The sequence below is a fragment of the Macrotis lagotis genome, chromosome 4 (genome assembly GCF_037893015.1).
Source record: "Macrotis lagotis isolate mMagLag1 chromosome 4, bilby.v1.9.chrom.fasta, whole genome shotgun sequence".
Taxonomy (NCBI): Eukaryota; Metazoa; Chordata; class Mammalia; order Peramelemorphia; family Peramelidae; genus Macrotis; species Macrotis lagotis.
The window spans coordinates 260,962,702-260,983,803 of NC_133661.1; the positions used below are offsets into that span (position 1 = coordinate 260,962,702).

Here is a 21,102-nt window from a genome sequence, read left to right on the forward strand (position 1 = left end):
TAAATAATATGGACATGTTTTGCATGACACTACATGTATAATTTATATACAATTTTCAATTAGAGGATGGGAAGAGAGGGAGAAAATTTGGAGCTTAAAATTTTAAAAACAAATGTTAAAAATTGTTTGATGTGTACTTGGGGAAAAATAAAATAGTAAATGAATACTAAATAATTGAAATTAGTAACAAAAAAGAAATTTTTAAAAGGCAAATTAAAACAAATTGAAAATTTGACAATAAAGACCTTGGCACTGTCAATTGTTCAGTATTTATTGTGCAATGTAAAAAATAATTCTTATCCTTGATGGTCTTGATCTGCTCTAACTGAAAGTGATCTTTCTCTCTTCAGTTCGTATAATGTGTTGTCTAAACCTTTTCCCACATTCTAACATGTACCTCTATAGATGATGCGTTCTTCCTTTTGGATTGCAATCTGATAGATATCAGAGATTCTATCTTTTTTCACCTTTGTTTCCCCAGCCCCTTACAAAAATCATAATAGTTAAAATTCACATAGAACTTACTATGTAGTAGGCACTGTGCTAAGGGCATTATAATTATATTTCATTTGATCCTTAGAACAATCCTGGGAAATAGGTACTATTATTATTTCCATTATTTTGTAGAAGAGGAAATTGAGGCAAACAGATGTTAAGTGACTAGCTCAGGATCATAAAGTTAGTAAGTTTCTGAGGTCAATTTTGCTTTCAAATCTTCCCAATTGAAGGTTCTCTCCACTGTACAACCTTGTGCCTCCTACACATAGCAGACACCAAGTAAATGTTAACTTTATGTTATGTTGCCTAGAGAGGCACTTTTGCTTAATGGAGTGTATAACTTGGGAAACCTGAGTTTTAATTTCACTCTTAATAGTAGAAGGGAATGAGTTTATTAAATGAGTTTATTAAACACTATCTGACAAAAATAGAAGTGTTGAGAATATAAATAGATAAAATTAGGGCAGTTCTGGCTCTCAGAGAGTTTACATTCTAATTAGAGGAGACAACACATATAGGAGAGTTCAGCTATCAAGCTGACAAATGACAAAACCTGAGAGTGGTGAAGGTATAAAAGCAGACCAAATGGCCATACCCGAGAGTCTAGAGGACATAGTAGGCAGGGAAAAATGGTAAGGGTCAGTGATCCCTAGGGAGCAATGGCAAGATGGATAGCAAGGCCCAGTTGTCCCCCACCTTATTGCTCATCCAAATGGTATGAGTCCTCATGACCATGGGCAAGTTAATAAACTCAGAGCCTCAGTTTCTTCATCAATAAAAGGAGAGTGCTCATACTTGTACTTCATAGGGTTGCTGTGAGAAAACCTTAAGGCATTATTATAAATGAGTTGTTATTATATTTCCCTGTAATCTTCCAATTGAAACACAATGAGTAAATTTGATTTTTTGTTTTACTTAAAGCAAACCAAAAGTAAAGCCACCATTTCTAATATAAATACTTTGTAACACATTTGAAAATTTCCCATTATATGAAATTCATATTACAGTGCTGTATCAACCTATAAGATGAGGAAAATCAAAATAATTGAGGAAAAGAATCTGATCAAAAGTCAAACTTTTAGAGTTTCAACTGAATGAGGTTAATCAATTTGATTGATTAAACAGTTCATTCTAATTAAGTGTGGAGTGATATTATATATTTCATATATCATGGTTAGGGCATTTGTAAACTCAGTGTTTTGGGCAAAACTGGGAGGTTCATAATCAGTAAGATTGTGAAGAGGATGGCAGAGTATAATGAACAGGGGACTGGAATAGGTGGCAGAATCATTGACTAAGACCAAGGGAGAAGCAAATCACTTTTTAAAATTGATAGGATTGACTCAGGGTTAAAAAAAAGTCCAAGATGCTGAAAGAATTATTTACCAAACTTAATGGAAGCAGATTTCTTTCAACAGAAACCTGGCTACACAGAATAATTTGAACAATACAGTAGGATAGTTACAAGCCAGCTTGATCTGCCTTTCCATCTGAGGATAAAGACATATCTTGTCCTGTAGCAGTGTAGTCCGTGAGAGCTGTATCAGACTCCATAGTCTTCCAAACAAGACTCACATTGTCAAAAGTTTGCTGCATGCTTTCCTCTGCCCTTCTTTTATTCTCCTCTGCCCTCAAAAGGCTTTTAAAAGTGTCCAGGGCCATGATGATGCCCAGTTTTGCTACCAACTTTCCTTTTTTCCTTTAATTTTTTTCAATGTCCGCTTTCTTCCCTTCAAATTCTCATTGAAGCCTAATTGCATATCCCAGCCTGTAATTAGCTTATATATAAAGTTTAATTCACTATAGCTCTTTTGGAATTCGACTCAAATGGGCTTTGAAGTCTTACTAGAGCTTTGATCCCAAATCCTTAGCTTGGTGGTCATTGCCCCTGCTCAAAGGATTGCCATTTACTTTTTTCCCTCTCTTATTCTGAGACAGCTTTCCCCAATTACATCATTTGTGTTTGTTTGGCCATAAAAGCTACAAGGCATCATTTTGTTGCCATGCTATATTGTAAAGCGTGCAATTGATGTTACTGACTTTTTTTTGCTGTGAGAGAAAGCTTGCTGTTGGACAAGCATTTATAGAATGATTTTCAGACACAAGTGGCAAAGATTTGAAGCACTGGACTGCCAAATGTAAAGCATCAGACTATACATCTGGGTGACCCTTTCTGACATTTCCCAGGAAATAGCTTCAAGCACATGTTAAGTAACTCAAACACATATTAATTTAAGCCACACACTTATATCAGCAAATCTCTCTAGTACTGATTACTAGGCTTTCTGGGTAACAAAAAGCAGCATATCTGGGGAAGCCAAAGGGTGCAATGACTAGTGAGGAGATAATGAAGTAACTGAACAAGGAGCAATACAAACTACTTTAAAAAAAATCAGAACAGCAGGGGGAGGTCAGATCCTGCTGGCAACAGAGGAAAACAGTGGGTGATCTGTTTAAACTGCTTTCTCCGTACCTGCAACCAAAACAAAGAATCAAAGAAGTAGGAAAACGCAAAGGAACCAGACTGGAGAGGAGAAAATTAGGCTGCCCAGTTAAGAGCAGAATGGGAGGCAACCTGACCCATCACCCTTAATCTCCTGATCACTTAAGAGTTTTCCCTGAATAACAATTGTAGCATTGAGCCCCTTGCTTCTAACTTTGACAGCCTGTTTGTTTTAATTGGCCTTTGAATGAACTGCATTATTTATTCATGTATAATAGGCACTTTGGAAATTATAACCATTTCTCCCCCCCCCTTGGTTTATTGGCGAAATATTTGTTGCATTTATTTTGAGACTAGAACATGTTAGGAAAACTCTTTTTATGGTAATTTGCAAATGGAACTGTTATAGCAAGTAGCATCCTTTGGGTCTAATGACAGGAGGATGGAGGGAATTAATGACTTAGCTGACTTACCTTCCATTAGTGTTATGTTAAAAAGCATATGACAATTTGATGATTTCTTTTTTCCTAATGTCTGTACTTAAAATTAGAGGCCAAAATTATACAGATCTTCTAAATTGAAAAAAAAAATCTCATTAAAGAAGCAGCTGGCAACAATTTTTAAAGAAAAGTCAGGCAAATGACAAAGACCATAGGTGAATGCTATTGGATAGTCAGAAAAAGATAGCATAGTTCTAAAGAACTCTGAGCCCTACTTATATAATGTGAATGTGATATACTTATAATGAAATCAATTAAGTATCGCAATATAAACTCAGTAAAATTGATTAATTTGGGTTTTGGTAATTATCATCTGATACAATTTTATTTTTGGATCTGATTCATAATAAAATTTTATCAATCTAATAATATTTTATTAATTCAGAATAAAAGTTATAGAATGGTCAATTTAATATGCATAGGGAATAAAATGAAAAATCCAGGGTATATATTTGTAAAAGTAGATAAAGAAATGTAGCTTATTATATTCAAATTATATTTTAATATTTATTAGTAAATAATAGTATTTATGTAGAAATTTAAGATATAAATTAATGAAACCATGACTAGTATACAAAGAGGCAGTAAAATTTAGTTGGAGAGAAGCATATGTATATGTATATATCAGGCACATACACACATTACATATATATGTGCCTCAAATATACACATATATGCACATATACATAACAAGTGCTTCTGTCTGATATTTACATATGCTTTCTTCCCAATTATATAGATGTATAGATATAAGTATATTTGTCAATGCAGCATACTTCAAATAAAATTGCCTTATATCCTTAACAAGTGACCACCTAATTCAATTGAATCTCAGTTCTTTCCTGATCCTCATGTGGCCTGATTTCCATTCACCTCACAGTATTGGTTAGTTTCCTTGGACACACTCCAGCTTGGCAATCTCCTCCCCAAATGGTGGCACCATGATTAGAATACAATAATCCAGATGTGGTACAGGGCAAAGTACAATGAGACTATCACTTTTCTCTTTCTTCAACTGACATAGCCTAAGATTTCATTAGATTTTTTGGATGTCATGTCACACTGTGTTCTGGGGCCATCTGTAGGTTGAGACTTGAAAGAAGAGTAGAAATTAGATTAACTACAAAGAGTATTTTTTCTTGAAAGGGAAAACCTGATGGACACGATTGAATTACATGCATAAATATAATATGTAACATTTATTTTAAATGCATTCAAAATCATGGTTAGAAAATCTGAGTGACTGAAAATTCTGATTTGAGTGGGATCCAAATGAACAGGGTGTATAAGAGAGAGAGAGAGAGAGAGAGAGAGAGAGAGAGAGAGAGAGAGAGAGTATGTGTGTCTGTGTATGTGTGTCTGTGTGTTGTGTGTGTGCGTGTGCGTGTGTGTGTGAGTGCTTGTGACAGTCTTTTCCCCGTTTAAACATATCTGTACCAAAGAACTAGCTCCTGGTTATTTGGTACACCTAATGACATCAAATCTCTTTGTGTCTAGTGTTCTAAGTATAAATAGTCATGTTGCATGTAATACTATCACGAAGGAAACTATCCTGTGAGTTACTCTGGAGAAATCAATCATAGGGATTGAAAGTGTGAAAATAAAGCACTAATATTAGGTCACCTCTAGTACTCCCTGAAGACCTAAAAGACTAGGCAATTGCCTGCAGTCTAGTTTTCATTGATTTTCTACAGTCCAATTTCAAACATCTTTCATAGTGAGATTTCCACTCACTGGGGTTAAAGAATTTCTAAGCTCTCTCTATTATAGCTTTAAAAAAAAACCCAAACCTAACAAATTGTATAGAAACAAACTTTTTTTTTTTTTTGGCAGGGATGAGGAATAACTTCAGTCTTGATTAGGGAAAAAACCCCATGAATTCAACTGTGAGGAGTGGAAAGGGTTGTGTGTGGAAAGGGTTAAGATTCTGTGCTGAAAAATCAGAGTTTTTGAAAGTTCTCAGGGGAGCCCAACCTTTTTGTTATTTCGTGGACTTTGGCTCCAAGTCCGATTGTAACTGGATACTGGGACTCAAGTCAGTTGCCCCTTGAGTTGTGCGAAATAGGAGAACCAATAAGGAAAAGAGAGAGAGAGAGAGAAAAAAAGTGGGCTCAGTGAACGAGAAAGGGGGGATGGGTGGTGGGGGCAGAGAAGAGGTAAGAGCAAAGAGAGGGGGCGGGGAGGGCCGAGTGACTAGAACAAGGAGCTGAACGAAAATAGAAGAGAAGGGTGAGCCTGACAGGAGAGAGGGAAAGATAAAGCGAGAGTGAGAAAGAGACAGGGGGGCAGGACCAAAGAAAGAGGATGTGGGACTGAGGGCTTGCAGAGCAGCAAAGCTGAGTGTGACGTTGCGCTGAGCAGCATTCTAGGCGGAGGATCCTGGCTGGGAGGAGAGCTGGGACAGCCGGAGGAGGGGGCTGGCTGCAAGCTCCGGACGGATGGGTGGGTGTGCACAAGGTGGGCTGGCCAGACTCCGCTCCTCCGTGGCCCTTCTGGGAGGCTGGAGCTGAGAAACAGGGACTGTGGTTGGGGAGGAGTTTCCCTCCCTCTCTCGCCTTGTGTGCCCCCCCCCCCAGCTTGTGCAGCATGAACCCCTCGCCCCGCCTCCGAGCCCACCAGCGGTAGCTACAGCCGAGGAGCAACTGATTTCTATTCTGCACAGCGCTTCTGGGGGACCTGGGCTCCACCTGCGGAACGCGCCTACGGGGAGAGGGGCGCGCACTCCTCTTCCACTCGGATGAAGGCTTGGGAAGAGGGTGAAGGACATGAAGCCGAGTTCAGCCGTGCCGGCCAGAGACGCGGAGCCCCCGACGCCCCGGGCAGAGCCGCGGGCGGGGGAGCCCGAGGGGCGCTGGCGGGACAAGGGCGAGGCGGACACGGAGCGGCAGCGCACCCGGGAGCGGCTGGAGGCCACGCTGGCCGGCCTGGCCGAGCTGGGCTTCCTACGGCAGCGGCAGGAGCTGCTGGTCCGCAGCGTCCTGCGGAGTCCCGGGGCCGGGGCCGGGGGCGTGGCGCCCCCCCGGGCCGGGGAGCTGCCGGCGCCCGGGGAAGCCTCCCAACGCAGTCGGCTGGAGGAGAAGTACCTGGAGGAGAACATCCTGCTGCTGAGGCAGCAGCTGGTAGGTAGTGTCTCAGGGCGAGACCCCCGGGGTCCCCGACTGCAGTTTTCCGAACTGGTTTCGGGCTGCAGGAATGCGCACGGCCAACTATCCCCCAGCCTTCACTCCTGCAATAAGACCCCCCTCCAAATGGCAGCGCCCCTGACTTTTAAGAGTTTATCCCCTGCCCCAACCAAGGCGCCCCTTCTCCCCTTCTTCTGTCTTCCTACACCACCGCCCCAGCGCTCCGAATACCAGTCTCCGCTCTCTCCTCTAGTGTCTCAAGGTGCGCGCGCCTGCATTGTGTTTGATAAGTGAGGGTCAGAAGTGGGGACTCATTTCCGAACCCCTCCGTTCTAAGCCTCTAAATCTGCTGGTCTTGGTCTGCTTATGACCTTCAGCTTTCCTTTTCCTTTCAGCTAGTGAAAGTCAGCTAATTGCTTTCAGGGGCCCCCGGGAGAAACACTGTCTTAAAACAAAATGTCATTTGGATATCTTGAGAGTTCCCTTCCTTTTTCTTTTTCATTCACTCTGAAAAGTAACAAAAACCAAGAAGGAGGCTTTTGGTGAGATTAAAATTTCCACCTCAAAAGTAATGACTTTTTTTTTAAACTATCACACTGAAATGACCCGAGGGAATATGTAGGTTAATTCATTGTCATTCCCAGAACACTTTTCTACGTGTCAGTTTTTGCAGATGATCTGAAGCTTAATTTCAGATGGAAGCTCCTTTGCATAATGGGAGCTAAAACTAAATGCAAGCGATGTAAATTGGGTGGGAATGAGTGGCGCCCCTCCCCCAATGGATACTAGTGTATCTCTACTGTACTCTGGAATCTAACCGTGTTTTAAGGGGGCGGGGGAGGAAAACCCATCTCTGAATTCTATTAGAACCAGTCATTTTAAGCAGTCTTCATTAAGGGTGAAGAAGAAAAAAAAACCCTAAGAGGCATCGATTAATGTCTTTAACCCAGCCTCATAGCAATGGCGGAGTCTTTTGTTTTCACTGCTCTTAAAATGTAGTTTTGGAAACCAACAATTAAACCCTCATGTGAATTCTCCTCAATAACTATGCTGAAAGATTAAAGGCCAACATAAATGAGGTGCTGTGGAGTCATTTGTTGTCATCTAAATTTTTTTGTAACTTCAAGATTCTTGATTCACTCAACTAATTTTCCCTTAGTAAAATACCTTTATCGGATGCTCATGATTTGTGTCCCAAAGCTCCCAAGCTTGTGGATATTCAGAAAGAACACCGAATATTCATGTAATTTTTTTTAAAGTAAAAAGCTACACAGAATAGTTCACCGTATTCTCTAAAGTGACTTGGATTTTTTAAAATATGTCTTTAGCTGTAGGCCGAATTTGGAAATGACACTAACTTGGACTAATTTTGGTTGGTTATACATGTGTGTTGGTGTACTGTGCTGTATAAATATCATTTTCATCCTCATAAATGACGAAGCCATTTACTTATGATCACAATTGGCACAGATCTATTGTCTGCTCCAGATGAGTGTAGCATTCACTGTATCAAGAGAATTATAGCTTAGCCAATGTTTGTGATACTATTCTATTTGTACACTTGACATTCATGATTTGAACCAGATGCCTTTTTGGGGTTGTAATTTGTTTTTCTGGAAGACCACTAGATGGCACTGACGAGTCAGCAGAACTGATATTTCTTCGCTTGGGAAATTGAACTGGTTTACACTCTCCCTCTCTTAGTGCCAAATTCTGCCAACTCACACTGTACTTGGAGCTAGCTAGCTTTGTAGTTTCTCATTTTCAAAGGCACTTATGTTGATTGTACCCAACACAACAGCTAACAAAACTTTATATAAGCTATCTTTGTTTGGAGCATAATCTCGATTGGTTCCTATTAACAGTGATCTTAAATTATTGTTACTTATAAAATAATTTATTTTAGATGATTCTTTATCAGGTACTCTGTTTTTTGTTTTTCTATTTTCCACTTAACTTTAAAAATGTGTACCATGAATCTTGTAGTTAAGTGTTAAAGACATTTAGTTTGGACCCCAAATTTTTGCATATGAGAATATATTCTAATATATGATATATAAAAATAAAATGGAATTTTATGAGCTAATCCTTTTGAGATTTTTGTTTATTTCCATTCTAGTGGGTAAATTTTTGGCCTTGGAAAAATAGAGAAGTGTTGTGTGAGATGAGGTAATTTTAGCATATATGTATATGTATATATATATATATATATATATATATATATATATACAGAACATCTGTCTCTCACTAATGTATCTAAATTTTATTTTCTTCTTTCCACCTCAGAACTGTTTGAGGAGAAGAGATGCTGGTCTATTAAATCAGTTGCAAGAACTAGACAAGCAGATAAGCGATCTAAGGTTGGATGTAGAAAAAACTTCAGAAGAGCACCTGGAGACAGATAGCCGTCCTAGTTCAGGTAAAGTGGCTACACTTTCTACAAATGAATTATATTCTTGTGCTAGATATTGACTGAATACAAATGTCCTTCATTATCATCTTTTCAAGACCTGTCAAACTAATAGATTTGTATTTTCAAAGTAGGAAAAAAAACTTCACCATCCTTTTGAAGGAAAGGAAAAAATATCCACTCCCCCCACGAAAATAGTGACAATGATCAGAGTGGATTCTCCAGTTTAAAAAAAATGAGGCTTTTATTTAAATTTCTGAAAGAACTTTCCTTCTTTGAAATGTGAGAGAGTCGACAGTGGGCTACAAAATTAGTCACACTTCAACTTCCTGAGACTACTTCAAAAGTTTGTTACCATTTGGTTCACAAAATAGATTTTCGTTTTATTTCCTGCTATCCTCTCTTGAACTTCCCCCCACAAATCTTGATGATGGTAAAGACCAAGTTATAGACATGTATGAATTTTCTATTTGTACATTTACATGGCATCTATTTTAGTATCTATTTGAAGTATGAATAGAAAGGACCTAGGAAAAAAATAGAAGGAAGGTCAGTTTGTGGATAATAGTAACTATGAGATTTTTATAGAAGCTATGTTTCATCTGCTTCCCAGAGTTCTCTGAAATTGAAATAGAGCTGAAAAATTAGAACTTGAAATCTAGTGAGCCTAAAGTCACCTTCAAACCTTTGAACTTTTCTAGGAAAAATTTCCTTTTGAGTAGGAAATGTGTAGGTTGCTGAAAGCAGTCTAATTCCAAATGGTGTTTGTATTCTTAGGGTTTTATGAGCTGAGTGATGGGGCCTCAGGATCACTTTCCAATTCCTCTAATTCGGTCTTCTGTGAGTGTTTATCCAGTTGCCATTCCAGCACCTGCTTTTGCAGCCCTTTGGAAACATCTTTGAATATCTCAGACGGACATCCCAAATCTGCAGGTAAGATACGTAGGAATTTTAGTCCTAGAATGAACAGTTTGAGAACATATGGCCCCATGGTCCTAAAAGGGTGCATGTTGTTATTGTTCAGTTGTTTCAATGTGACCTCATTTGGGGTTTTCTTGGCAAACATATTGTAGTATCTTTCTTCCTTTTCCAGTTCATTTTGTAGATAAGGAAACTGAGGCAAACAGGGTTAATTGCCCAAGATCACACAAAAGTCTAAGGCCAGATTTGAACTCAGGAAGAAGAGTCTTATTTACTTCAGGCCTGATACTTTATCCACTGTACCAACTAGCTGCCCTCAGAGTATGTATAGTAGCAGACTAAATACTCTTCCGTGCACTCTGAGACTTCCACATTCCCCAGTTCTTGTCTCTAGTTGCATTTGGCTACTTGCTCCTTCCTTCTTGGTAATGAGAAGGTGATGGGAAGGGAAGAAGGTGATTTTCTCTGCCTGGGGATCACAAAGCCACTTCCTTTGGCTTGAGTTTGGGGAAGAAAAGAACGAATGAGTTGAGCTGTTGGGGGAAGGAAAGGAGAGTAGAAGAAACCCAAGGTCTGGATAATGGATGTGGAGGTCTTGCTTTCTGGAAGTCCTTTGCTGACAACTTAAATGTTCAGTGTGCCTTGATTCCTCATTAATTCTATACTCATCTGTGAGTCAAAAAAATTGAAATCTAACTTTTTTTTGCTTTACAAAATAGGCATTTGAGACCCAGAGAAGTGAGATGGGTAGAAAATTCATCTAATTCAGTTACTTATTAATTGCTTAATGAATTGTAGTATCAAATAGATATTACAGTTATCCTTTTATGGTTGAATTCTCATATATGAAAAAAAGGCTATCTGGTTCAAAGAAAGAGTCTATAATTGAATCCTAGTGTACATTTAAGTCATCTTCATACCTTAAATGACTGATTCATCTCAGAAATATGCCAATACTGGAGGACTGGAAACCCTCCATTCTAATAATAGTTTGACTCCTTAACCTCAGATGCAATCAAATCTAGAGCTGGAAGATTCCTCAGAGGTCATCTAGTCCTTCCCCATAGACAAAGAATCTGAGACTTAAGAGGTGATTTCATTTGCCCAAAGTCACTCAGGTTGTAAAATGTGGCAGACCAGGATTAGAATCTGATTATTCACCAAAAAAGTGAAGTTATTATTAAATTATTTTTATCCATCAGAGAAGTAATAAGAGGTTGGGTTTTTTGTTTGTTTGCTTATTTTTAGCTTTCAGGGGCTCAGTGGTCCTATCATATTTCTTAGAATCCTTTGTCTGAAAGATTTTAGATATCTTACTTCCTAGTGGTATGACACATGGACAACAGTGGGAAGGATGCTCTTCTTCTCTCTCTAGAGCACAGAGGAGTATGGTGTATGAGGCTGTGATAACACCTGTGCTATTTTAAGACTATTTTCCTGTGTACCTTTTCCCTGGTGGTATTTTCTGAATGCTCTTATGTTCCCTCTTATCACATAGTCTCCAAGCAAGAGAAAAGGCAATGCAGAAACTATACTCTGTGGTATTTTGGTTAGGGGCAGGAATATGGTTTTATAATCTTTTGTCTGACTGCAAGATCTATTTGAGGATGAATTCTCACCTATGAAGGATAGAGCTTCCTGATATGGAGCAGCAGATGACTGGTAATTGAATGGTTTCTTTGTTGAGAACTGTATATTCAGTCCCAATAATTTGATACAAAAACAAATTTGTGTTATCTAGATTGGCACTCTTATGTTGACCAAGTTTGTAAATTGCTCTATTACATTCTGTACTGAATTGTTCTCAAAGGAAATTTTTATATACCTATTAAAGGCAATTTGGTACAAGATTGGATGATTTCCTTGGAAACTGATTATTGGCTTTTCCCTCCTAAATAAATTTCATGGGAAAACTCATAGTCATTTAATTTAGAAACAATGGAACTCATTCAATTTGGCGAGGATCTAGGAGCTGACATATCTCTTCTGATGTAATTTTTCTTAAAAGGCAACTTAATTTACACCTTGACACTTGTTTTTTCTTCAAAAGAGAAAGAGAGTTTGTGGAGGAAAGAGATTTTTTAGAGCATTTATAATCATATTTTAAAATAGTCAATAAATAGGATTATTGCCTCCAGAAGAAGTGCAGGGCAAGCATCTCAAATGGATAACTTTTATTTTTTAGAGTGCCTGAGATAAAAGGGAAAGGAAATATATGCTTGCTAATAGTAAACTTTTGGCAAATTTCCCTTGAATTGGGTAGTTCTGTTAGTATCTCTGAAAGAAGGAAAGGGCTTTTGTTTTTTTAGAGCAGGAAAAACTAATTTTTTCCTAATTTAAGAATAATAATTTTTCATTTTTTGATTTTTCAGATATTACTCTTCAATGCAAAGAACTCTTAACTGGAGAGAATTTTAACTGATTAGTGATAATCACAAAATTTTGTTCTCTTTAGATAACTGCAAGTCAATTAAAATATTGTTTGATATTTAGAATTAATTTTATATTATAGGAGAAATATTAATAATGCATTACAATAGAAAGAAAGCAGATGAAAATGATCAAGTCAGAAACCTTACATTTGAATTGTTGGTGGATGTTGAAAATTTATCTTTGATCAGGATTTTCATTAACTTCCTTTTTTTTTTAAACTGAAAATCTGTTACATTTTTGAACAGAAATGAATTCTAGGCTGGAGGTAAAAGATGAATTCCAGGGAATGTGCCTGAGGAAAGGTCTTTTCTTGGATGAAGAATGGAAAAAAATATAAGTTCTTTACTTGCCAATGATTTCTAAGTTCAATGGCACCAAGAACTTACTAAATTTTTTCCTCCTGAAGCAAATTGCTCTTTTCTCCTTTAGATTAATTGAAGAGTGATAATATAAATGTATAAGAAATAGTATAAACATTACCAGGGACATGTGGGACATCTTGGGAAGAAGGTTGGATGGTGATCAAGAGAGAAGGGATAAGAGATGGAGAGTGTGAATGTGGCCCTAGTAGCCGTGAAGCATGGAAGGTCTTAGAGAAAGAAGTTTAGTGCATTTTATGGTAGAGTCTCTATTAGAAAGGATTCATGGAAAGACATGGACAGGAATTCACTTGGATGAGAAAGTTTGAATAGGTTGAGATATGTACTAGTAACAGTGCCTCCAATGTAATCTTGACTACTTTAAAGGATCACAAGTGAAAATCTAAAGAACTATTGTTGCAATTTGATCAATCCTTCCAATGATGAGGTTTTGGTAAAGGTTCTATTCTTCATGCTTTTCTCTGTGGCAGTTATTTCTGGATATTATAATGGTAATAAAGATCATTTTTCTTAAGATAATATTGGGGGCAGGTAGGTGGCACAGTGGATAAAGCACTGGCCCTGGAGTCAGGAGTACCTTGGTTCAAATCCAGGCTCAGACACTTAATAATTACCTAGCTGTGTGGCCTTGGGCAAACCACTTAACCCCATTTGCCTTGCAAAATCCTAAAAAAAAAGATAATATCAAATGGGTTGTCTAGGTGGCACAGTGGATAGAGCACTGGTCCTGGAGTTAGGAGTTCAAATCCAATCTCAGACCCTTACTAGCTATGTGATCTGGGGCAAGTCATTTAATCTTGTTTGCCTTAATCCACTGGAGAAGGAAATGATCAATCACTCTGGTATCTATCTTTGCCAAAAATACCTCATGGATATTATTGGCATGCTGTGATCTAGGGGGTCCCAAAATGTTGAACACAATTGGACAGCAATGACAAGTTAGTGCTTTAAGTTTTGCAAAATGATTTACATATGTTGTTTCATATTATCTTAGTATCTCCATTTTATGAATGAGGAAACTGAACCATCGAGAGAGCTAGTATCTTGCCCAGTTAATAAGTGTCTGAGGCAGAATTGGAACTCAGGTCTTCCTGACTCTTAAAATCACACTAGTGACTATGATATTTAGATAATACACTATCAGCAGCATTGCATTGCATATAGCATTTAAAGTTTACATAGCCTTTGTATATATTTTTTTTCATTTGATCTTCACATCAATTCTCTGTAATGGGTACTGTAGTCTCCATTTTACAGTCAGGGAAACTGAGGCTGGCAGAGGTTAAGTGACTTGAACAGTGTCACACAGCAAAATGTCTGAGGCAAGTTTAGAACTCAGATTTTCTGATCATAAGTTGTGTTTTATCTAAAAACTTTTGATAGAGGAAAGTCACTTTAAAAAGATGAAAAGATAAGATCAAGATAGAGGAAAAATTTGCCCAGAGATCTGTAGGAAACAGTTAAGATTACAGATAATAGATTATAAAAGGTTAGAAATGGAATGGACTTCATCTTGTTCAACTTTCTTGTTTTATAGATGAGAAAACTGAAGGCCAGAGAAATGAAGTGATTTGTCTAAGGTCACACAGTGAGTAATTTTGCTATAATTCTCAGTTTTTTTCAGAAGAATCAGTAAACATTTATGAAAGGAACAGCTAGATGACACAGTGGAAATAGAGCATTGCCCCTATAGTCAGAAGGACCAGTTCAAATCGAGCCTCAGATATTTGAGACTTATTAGCTGTGTGACCTTGGGCAAGTCACTTAACTCTGATTGCCTTGCCCCCCCAAAACAAAATAACCCTGCCCCCAATTCCATCTGTTAAGTGCCTACTATATACTTGCTAATTACTAGGGATACAAAAAAGAGAAAAAAGGCAATTCCTGCCTTCAAGGAGTTTATAATCTAGTGGATTAAAAATTTGTCTTTTTTAAAATGTAAAATTACTTTTTCTATCTCTACGTCAAAATTAATGTGAGGGCGGGGAAATTAGTGGTCATTCATTTTCCAGACTCCTTAATAGAAAAGTACACAAGAATGAAATATTTTGATTGATTCATCAGTGTGTACACATGAATCATACTTGAAGATTAAAAAGTTATAACCTCCCTTCTTCAGAAAATTAGTCACGGAGTCATTATAGAGCTAATGAACAAAATATTTTTTTGATTTTTTTTTCTTCTTTAGATCTCATAGGATGGTTGGACCACAAAGAAGGTCATTGTGAAGATGTTTGCCGTTCGATCTCGATACCACAATCTAATTCCCTTGATGTCATTACAGATGTGAATCCTAAGTATCAGTGTGATTTGGTATCTAAAAATGGGAACGATATCTATCGCTATCCAAGTCCACTTCATGCTGTGGCTGTACAAAGTCCAATGTTTCTTCTTTCCATGACCAACAACCCCCTAAAAGATGAGGAGCAACTTGGTAGTAGTGCTAATGATGTTTGCATTGGCTCAGAACTAGATTCTGTCAAAGCAGATAATTCTTCTCTCCCTCAAAGCAACTCCATGTCTGTGTGCTATCCTGAATCCAATAAGAAAATAGATGGTTACATCTTGAGCCTTGTGCAGAAAAAAACACATCCTGTTAGGACTAATAAGTTGCGAACAAGTGTAAATGCTGATCCCACAAAGGGCATTCTAAGGCATGGGAGCATTTGTGTCAGAGTGACTGGGGGAGTTACACATAGCAACAGTGTTAACCTTAAGAATTCTAAACAAGCCTGTTTGCATTCTGGTGGAACAACCACTTTGGAGAATGGTACATTCTCCCCACTGAAACAGTGGTTGAAAGACTCAAAGGGAGAACAGCTGGAAAGCCGGAGGATGCCTGTGTCTGTGGGCTGCCCGCCAAATGCTGCCGCTGATCATCAAAGCAAACACCTGCCAAAAAATATCAAGCCAGGACCCCAGGAGTTTGCTTGGTGCCCTGTTTCTGGGGCAGGGGATTCCCCTAAAGAAAATGGTCAGCCCTTTACTGCCTCTCCAAAAGAAAGTCCTGGCCGGGTCCCAGCTCTCCAACAGGAGAACAAAGTTGTCCAGCCACTGAAAAAGATGTCACAGAAAACCATCTCACAGGCAGCCCTTCCAGCCATTCCTCCTGCTGTGCCGCCTCCGCCATCCCTGGCTTCCTCTCTTCCTATTGAAGACAGACCTGCCTTGGATTTCAAGAGTGAGGGCTCTTCTTCCCAGAGCTTGGAGGATGGACTTCTTGTCAACGCTCAGTTTATTCCAGGACAGCAGCAAAGTAATAAACTACACAGAGCCAACAAAAATGTAAGAATCCTGAAGAGCTCAACCCTGAAGCACAGAACCCATGGTCTTAATGGGGTGGAAAGTGGCTTACAGACAGTGAGGGAAAAAAGCAGAGTTGTGAGTAAGAAATGTCATTTCCCTGATGATTTGGATACAAATAAGAAATTCAAAAAAGTCTCCTCCAGAGGGAAGAAGAGTGGAAGCTCCCAGGTAGAGGCTGGTCTTTCCAGCAGACCTACAGGTGGCCTCCATAGACCTGTGACCAAGTTCAATGGGCATGGGCATGGAAGAGAGGCAGTTGTGGCCAAACCGAAACATAAACGAACTGACTATAGGCGGTGGAAGTCATCTGCTGAGATTTCCTATGAGGAAGCCTTGAGAAGGGCGAGGAGAAATCGCAGAGAGCCCATGGGAGGTTATACCCAGGTCCCTCTTCCATATGTGAGTCCATATGCATATGTAGCTAGTGACTCTGAATATTCTGCAGAATGTGAGTCCCTGTTCCACTCCACAGTGGTGGACACCAGTGAAGATGAGCAGAGTAACTATACCACCAACTGTTTTGGGGACAGTGAGTCAAGCTTGAGTGAAGTGGAGTTTGTGGGGGAGAGCACTACCACTAGTGACTCTGAAGAAAGTGGGGGGGTGATTTGGTCCCAGTTTGTCCAGACTCTCCCTCTCCAAGCAGTCACAGCTCCAACTCTTCATGACAACCACACAAAGACTTTTGTAAAAATTAAGGCCTCCCATAATCTCAAAAAGAAAATTCTTCGTTTTAGGTCTGGCTCTTTAAAACTGATGACCACAGTTTGAAGTGACTTTTTTTTTTGTATGAAAGTGTATGTCCCAGTTACAAAAGCAAGGTGGTTCTTTGGTTTTTATTTTGTTTTGTTTTTTATGCAGCTTTTTCCGTGCTTTTTTCAACACTTAAAAAACTCCTAAGGTAAATGATATCATCCTCATATCATGTGTGGATGTGAGTGCCTTTAAATGGAAAAATAAAGAATATCATATGAGGAAGGAATAAAAAGACTAAAGTGTTCATGGTGGTAACATTGAATGTTTAGTATGAGATGACTTTATTTTGAATGTTCTGGTTCATCAGTCTAAGGGGAGATATTCTTCATTGGACTCTTCTTCATCTAAGACTTTATGTCAAAATAGAACAATGATTTTCATCTACTCCTTGATTCTTTTGGGGGGAATTGTGAGGAAAGGAAAAAATGTCTAAACCTATGATAAGTTCCAGTGAGGAAGCTCCCTTCTCCCAAAGCAGATTATCAGTCTTAGAGAAGTTGGTTGCTTGGGAGACTGAAAAATTTAATGATTTTCCCAGGATCATATAGGCAGAATGTGCCAGAGATATGAATTTGAACCAGTGTTTTTCTGGCTCCAGAGTCCAGCTCCCCATGCCCCTTGATTCTTTAGGTTTCTTATGAGAAGTTTCCCAAGGCTCAAACTCAAATGTGTGAAGAAGTAAAAAAAATAAATTATTGGTCAGTCTAATTTTTTTCTGCTTATGTCATTTGTGACATTTATTTCTCAGGCAATTTCCCCCCCCCCCCACTTTATTATTCCTCCTGTCTACCTGCTTTTCTTGACTTGGGTCCTCTAAACCAAAAGTAAATGACTAAGAAGAGATAGAAACTTCAAGATAGGGTTGTATGTGATAAAAAAGGGGAAATACAGGGCTACAGGAAGAGGACCACTTGAAACTGACCTTGGAGTCAGATTTTCTACCAGGATTCATAGTGGTACCATTACCATTGAAATAACTAGTGTCTCCCTTGGGAGTGTGAATCCAAAGCCATAATTGGGTCCTTTGTATGCTTCCAGAAAGTTGCCTCATTCAAGGTGTCTAGTCATCTTGACTGTCTAGATCCTGAATGTGTTAGTGCAATCCCTTACAGAGTGAGCCATAAGTCCCTCTGGAAAGGGTTTATTTACTATTTAGTAAACAGTATTGTGTAAAATTGCTTTTTATCAACTTGTATGTCGTGCAAAAGTAGTAATTGTTTAAAATATTCTTATTGATGTCAACTTTTCTGTATAATATAAGCAGTATGTTTTTATATCTCATTGTGTAAATTAATACAATACATATGCTGTAATAAAATTTGTTTTAATTCTGTTTGTTACATCTTTATAAAATCAAATGTTCAGACCAACAAGTATTAACAAGGATTTTAAGTGCTTTTTGTGACATACTTATCCAGTCTACTATTTGATCTGCAATAATTTGAATGTTTTATCTATGGAATGGGTAGCAAGGCTTAGTACTGATTATAAAAATAACTTATTTAGAGTATCAAAAACTTTTTTAAAAATTGGTTTTAGTTTATGTTTTTCCCCCTAATTTAAAAGCACTGATACCTTAAGCTTATGGGAAAAATTCTTTTGGGAATAGGTGTTTTTTTTTAAAAAAAGAACTTAGTATGTTCTACATGTTATAACTTCTTATAGAAAGATCAGCATCCTGAATTTAAAATATTTATAAAATATGGTAGAAAATGATTGTTTCCATATTTTAAAACAATGTAGCAAACAACATGCCTTTATTTCTCTCTAATTTTTGATTTGTAATTTTTTTTGCCTCTTTTCATATATTATGCATCTCTCTACTTTAAGGAAGCCTTTCTAAAGCACCAGAAACCTCCCCCCCCCCCCCAGCTTTTAAGAGGCATTACAGTATAGTGTCTACAGAGAGCTTTTGGAATCAGAAAGACCTGGTTTTTATTTCTGCTTCTGATGCATATTGTTTATGATCTGGGTAAATATTTTAATTTCTTGGTGCTCTAGAGAATTCTCTGCATCTTTAAGTTTCAATGAAGCCACCTACCAGTAAAGGGAAAGGGATTTAATTTATGGGGGAATTTCCTATGCTGATGAAATCACTCATCTTTTCTTTTTGTCTGAATGTCTCTGTCTCTGTCTCTCATTTCTTTAGACAGATGGATAATTTGATACGTGATATCTCACTTCTTACAATTTTTTTAGAAAACATACTTTACACACACAAACACACATACATATACATATATACCTATATACACACACATATACATAGACACACATAAATATGGTTTTCTATACCTTCTGCTTCTACTAGGCTATCTGATTAAAATGAAAAAAATCTCTTCTGAGCAAAACAGATGAAGAATTTGAATGGAATTCTCTCAAGGTCCTTTACCAACTTTGTTTCTAGTGTATCCATCCTGAAGATATGGGGAAAGGCTATTGCATAAGGAAAGGGAACTACAAGATGTGTATTGTCTCTTTTATAATTTATTCTCAAAGAGCATTATCCTTGGAAGAGATCACTTTCTGAAAGCCAGTTACTAAGAAACTGGCATTTTCTTTTCCAGGTATATGAATGCTAAACTAAGGGAGCCATGAAGAAATGAGATTTTCTAACCTCTAAATTCTTCCTCTGCACATTTGCAACAAATAAAGGAATATGGTAATACTTATGGTTTACCCCATTTCATATAGCTCATGATGTTTGATCTTCATTCTCAAAGAAGACCATGATATAGGGAGGTGATGCCAAGACAAGCACATGAATTGGATTTGAGTGAGGAGGTACTGTACTAAGGTACCAGTCTCACTTTCTCTTCCAAAGTCATCTGGGTTTGAATCAAATGAAGTACTCAATTATTTACAGGGGAAAAAGGCATCACCTTATGGAATATTACTTTTGACTTGTTTCATTTCATATAGTTATTATTTTTATATAAGAAATATTGTGGAGTAGCGAATAGCAAATTGGTCTCACAGCTAAGAAGACTCAATTTCAAATATTGCCTTTGAAACATAGGGCTCTAGGCAATGCCTTAATGCTATAAATTGCAAAGAAAGTGTTTATCTGCATTTGTCTGAAATCAGTTGATCATTCTGACCATTTTTCTAGAAGTCTTGAAAAGTATTAGGAAAATTTTGGATATAGGCCATAAATTTGTATATTTTGGCCAAACTCTTCTCTGAGGAATTTTAAATCTATGTCTACTATATGATATTAGATGGAATTTTCTGATTTTTATTTTTCAGATAATATTTCAGTGCTTACATTCATTTCATTGTCATAGATTTAGCCTTAAACATAAGAAATTTTTTTCCTGATATTCATCTAGTGGAACTCTTAAAAGTTTTACTGATGACTTTATACATAGTCAGTTTTAATATATCCTCTTTTCACCAAGTAAACTTTTTTTGGTAATAATGACAATAGTTGGAAGGTATGAAACCAGCATTTTTTAAATCATCTACTAAATGCTAGGCACTTTATAAAATAGTTCATTTGATCCTCACAACAATCCTGAAGATAGGTGCCATTATTATCTCCATTATACAATTGAGGAAACTGAGATGAACAGAGATTGGGGGAATTTTCCCAGAGCCCAGCAAATAAGAGTCTGAAACTAGATTTGAACCTGGACTTTTCTGACTCCAGGCTCAGCACTCTAATGGTGGCACAATTGCCACCTAATTGCCTCAGTTAAATGAAATCAAGATTTCAAGATAAAGATTACATGGGGGGCGGCTAGGTGGTGTAGTAGATAAAGCACCAGCCTTGGAGTCAGGAGTACCTGGGTTCAAATCTGGTCTCAGCCACTTAATAATTACCTATCTGTGTGGCCTTGGGCAAGCCACTTAACCCCATTTGCCTTGCAAAAACCTAAAAAAAAAGATTACATGGAAATGATTTGACAGTACATACAATATCATACACATTCAAAATCTGCCGCCCTTGTCCAGGAAAGGAAAAAAGGTACATTGCCTCATCTCTTCTCAAGGACCAGTCTTTGTCACTATAATTACATAGAATTCAATTTAATCTTATTATTCTTTTCATTTGAGTGGTTGTAGGCATTAAACATAGTCTTTTAATTTTTATTTAGTTTTTTTAATGTTTATTTAGTTTTGCATCTCTTCATATTAATCAGTCAATAAACATTTATCAGGTAATAAGCATTGGTGATGCAAAGAAAGAGAAAAGACAGTTTTATTTATTTTTGGTTGGTGGGACATTTGGGGTTAAGTGACTTGCTTAAGGTCACACTCTTAGGTGTCAAGTGTATGAGGCCAATTTGAACTTAGATCACCCTGTCTTCAGGGCTGGTGCTCTATCCAT

The 21,102-nt window shown here is 37.8% G+C and overlaps 1 protein-coding gene across 2 annotated transcripts; it reads left to right on the top strand.

Annotated features, from left to right (window-relative positions):
- The first annotated feature begins 5,749 nt into the window (after positions 1-5,749).
- Positions 5,750-19,949, top strand: DACT1 (dishevelled binding antagonist of beta catenin 1). Of its 2 annotated transcripts, XM_074235912.1 has the most exons (5): positions 5,750-6,560; positions 8,850-8,982; positions 9,751-9,906; positions 14,245-14,295; positions 14,896-19,949. In XM_074235912.1, the coding sequence occupies exons 1-5, from the start codon at positions 6,207-6,209 to the stop codon at positions 16,782-16,784; spliced, it is 2,583 nt and encodes an 860-aa protein (XP_074092013.1). In that variant the 5' UTR covers positions 5,750-6,206; the 3' UTR covers positions 16,785-19,949. The 2 variants fall into 2 exon arrangements, with proteins under 2 accessions (XP_074092013.1, XP_074092014.1); XM_074235913.1 differs by lacking the exon at positions 14,245-14,295 and having other exon boundaries at positions 5,752-6,560.
- The last annotated feature ends 1,153 nt before the right edge of the window (positions 19,950-21,102 follow it).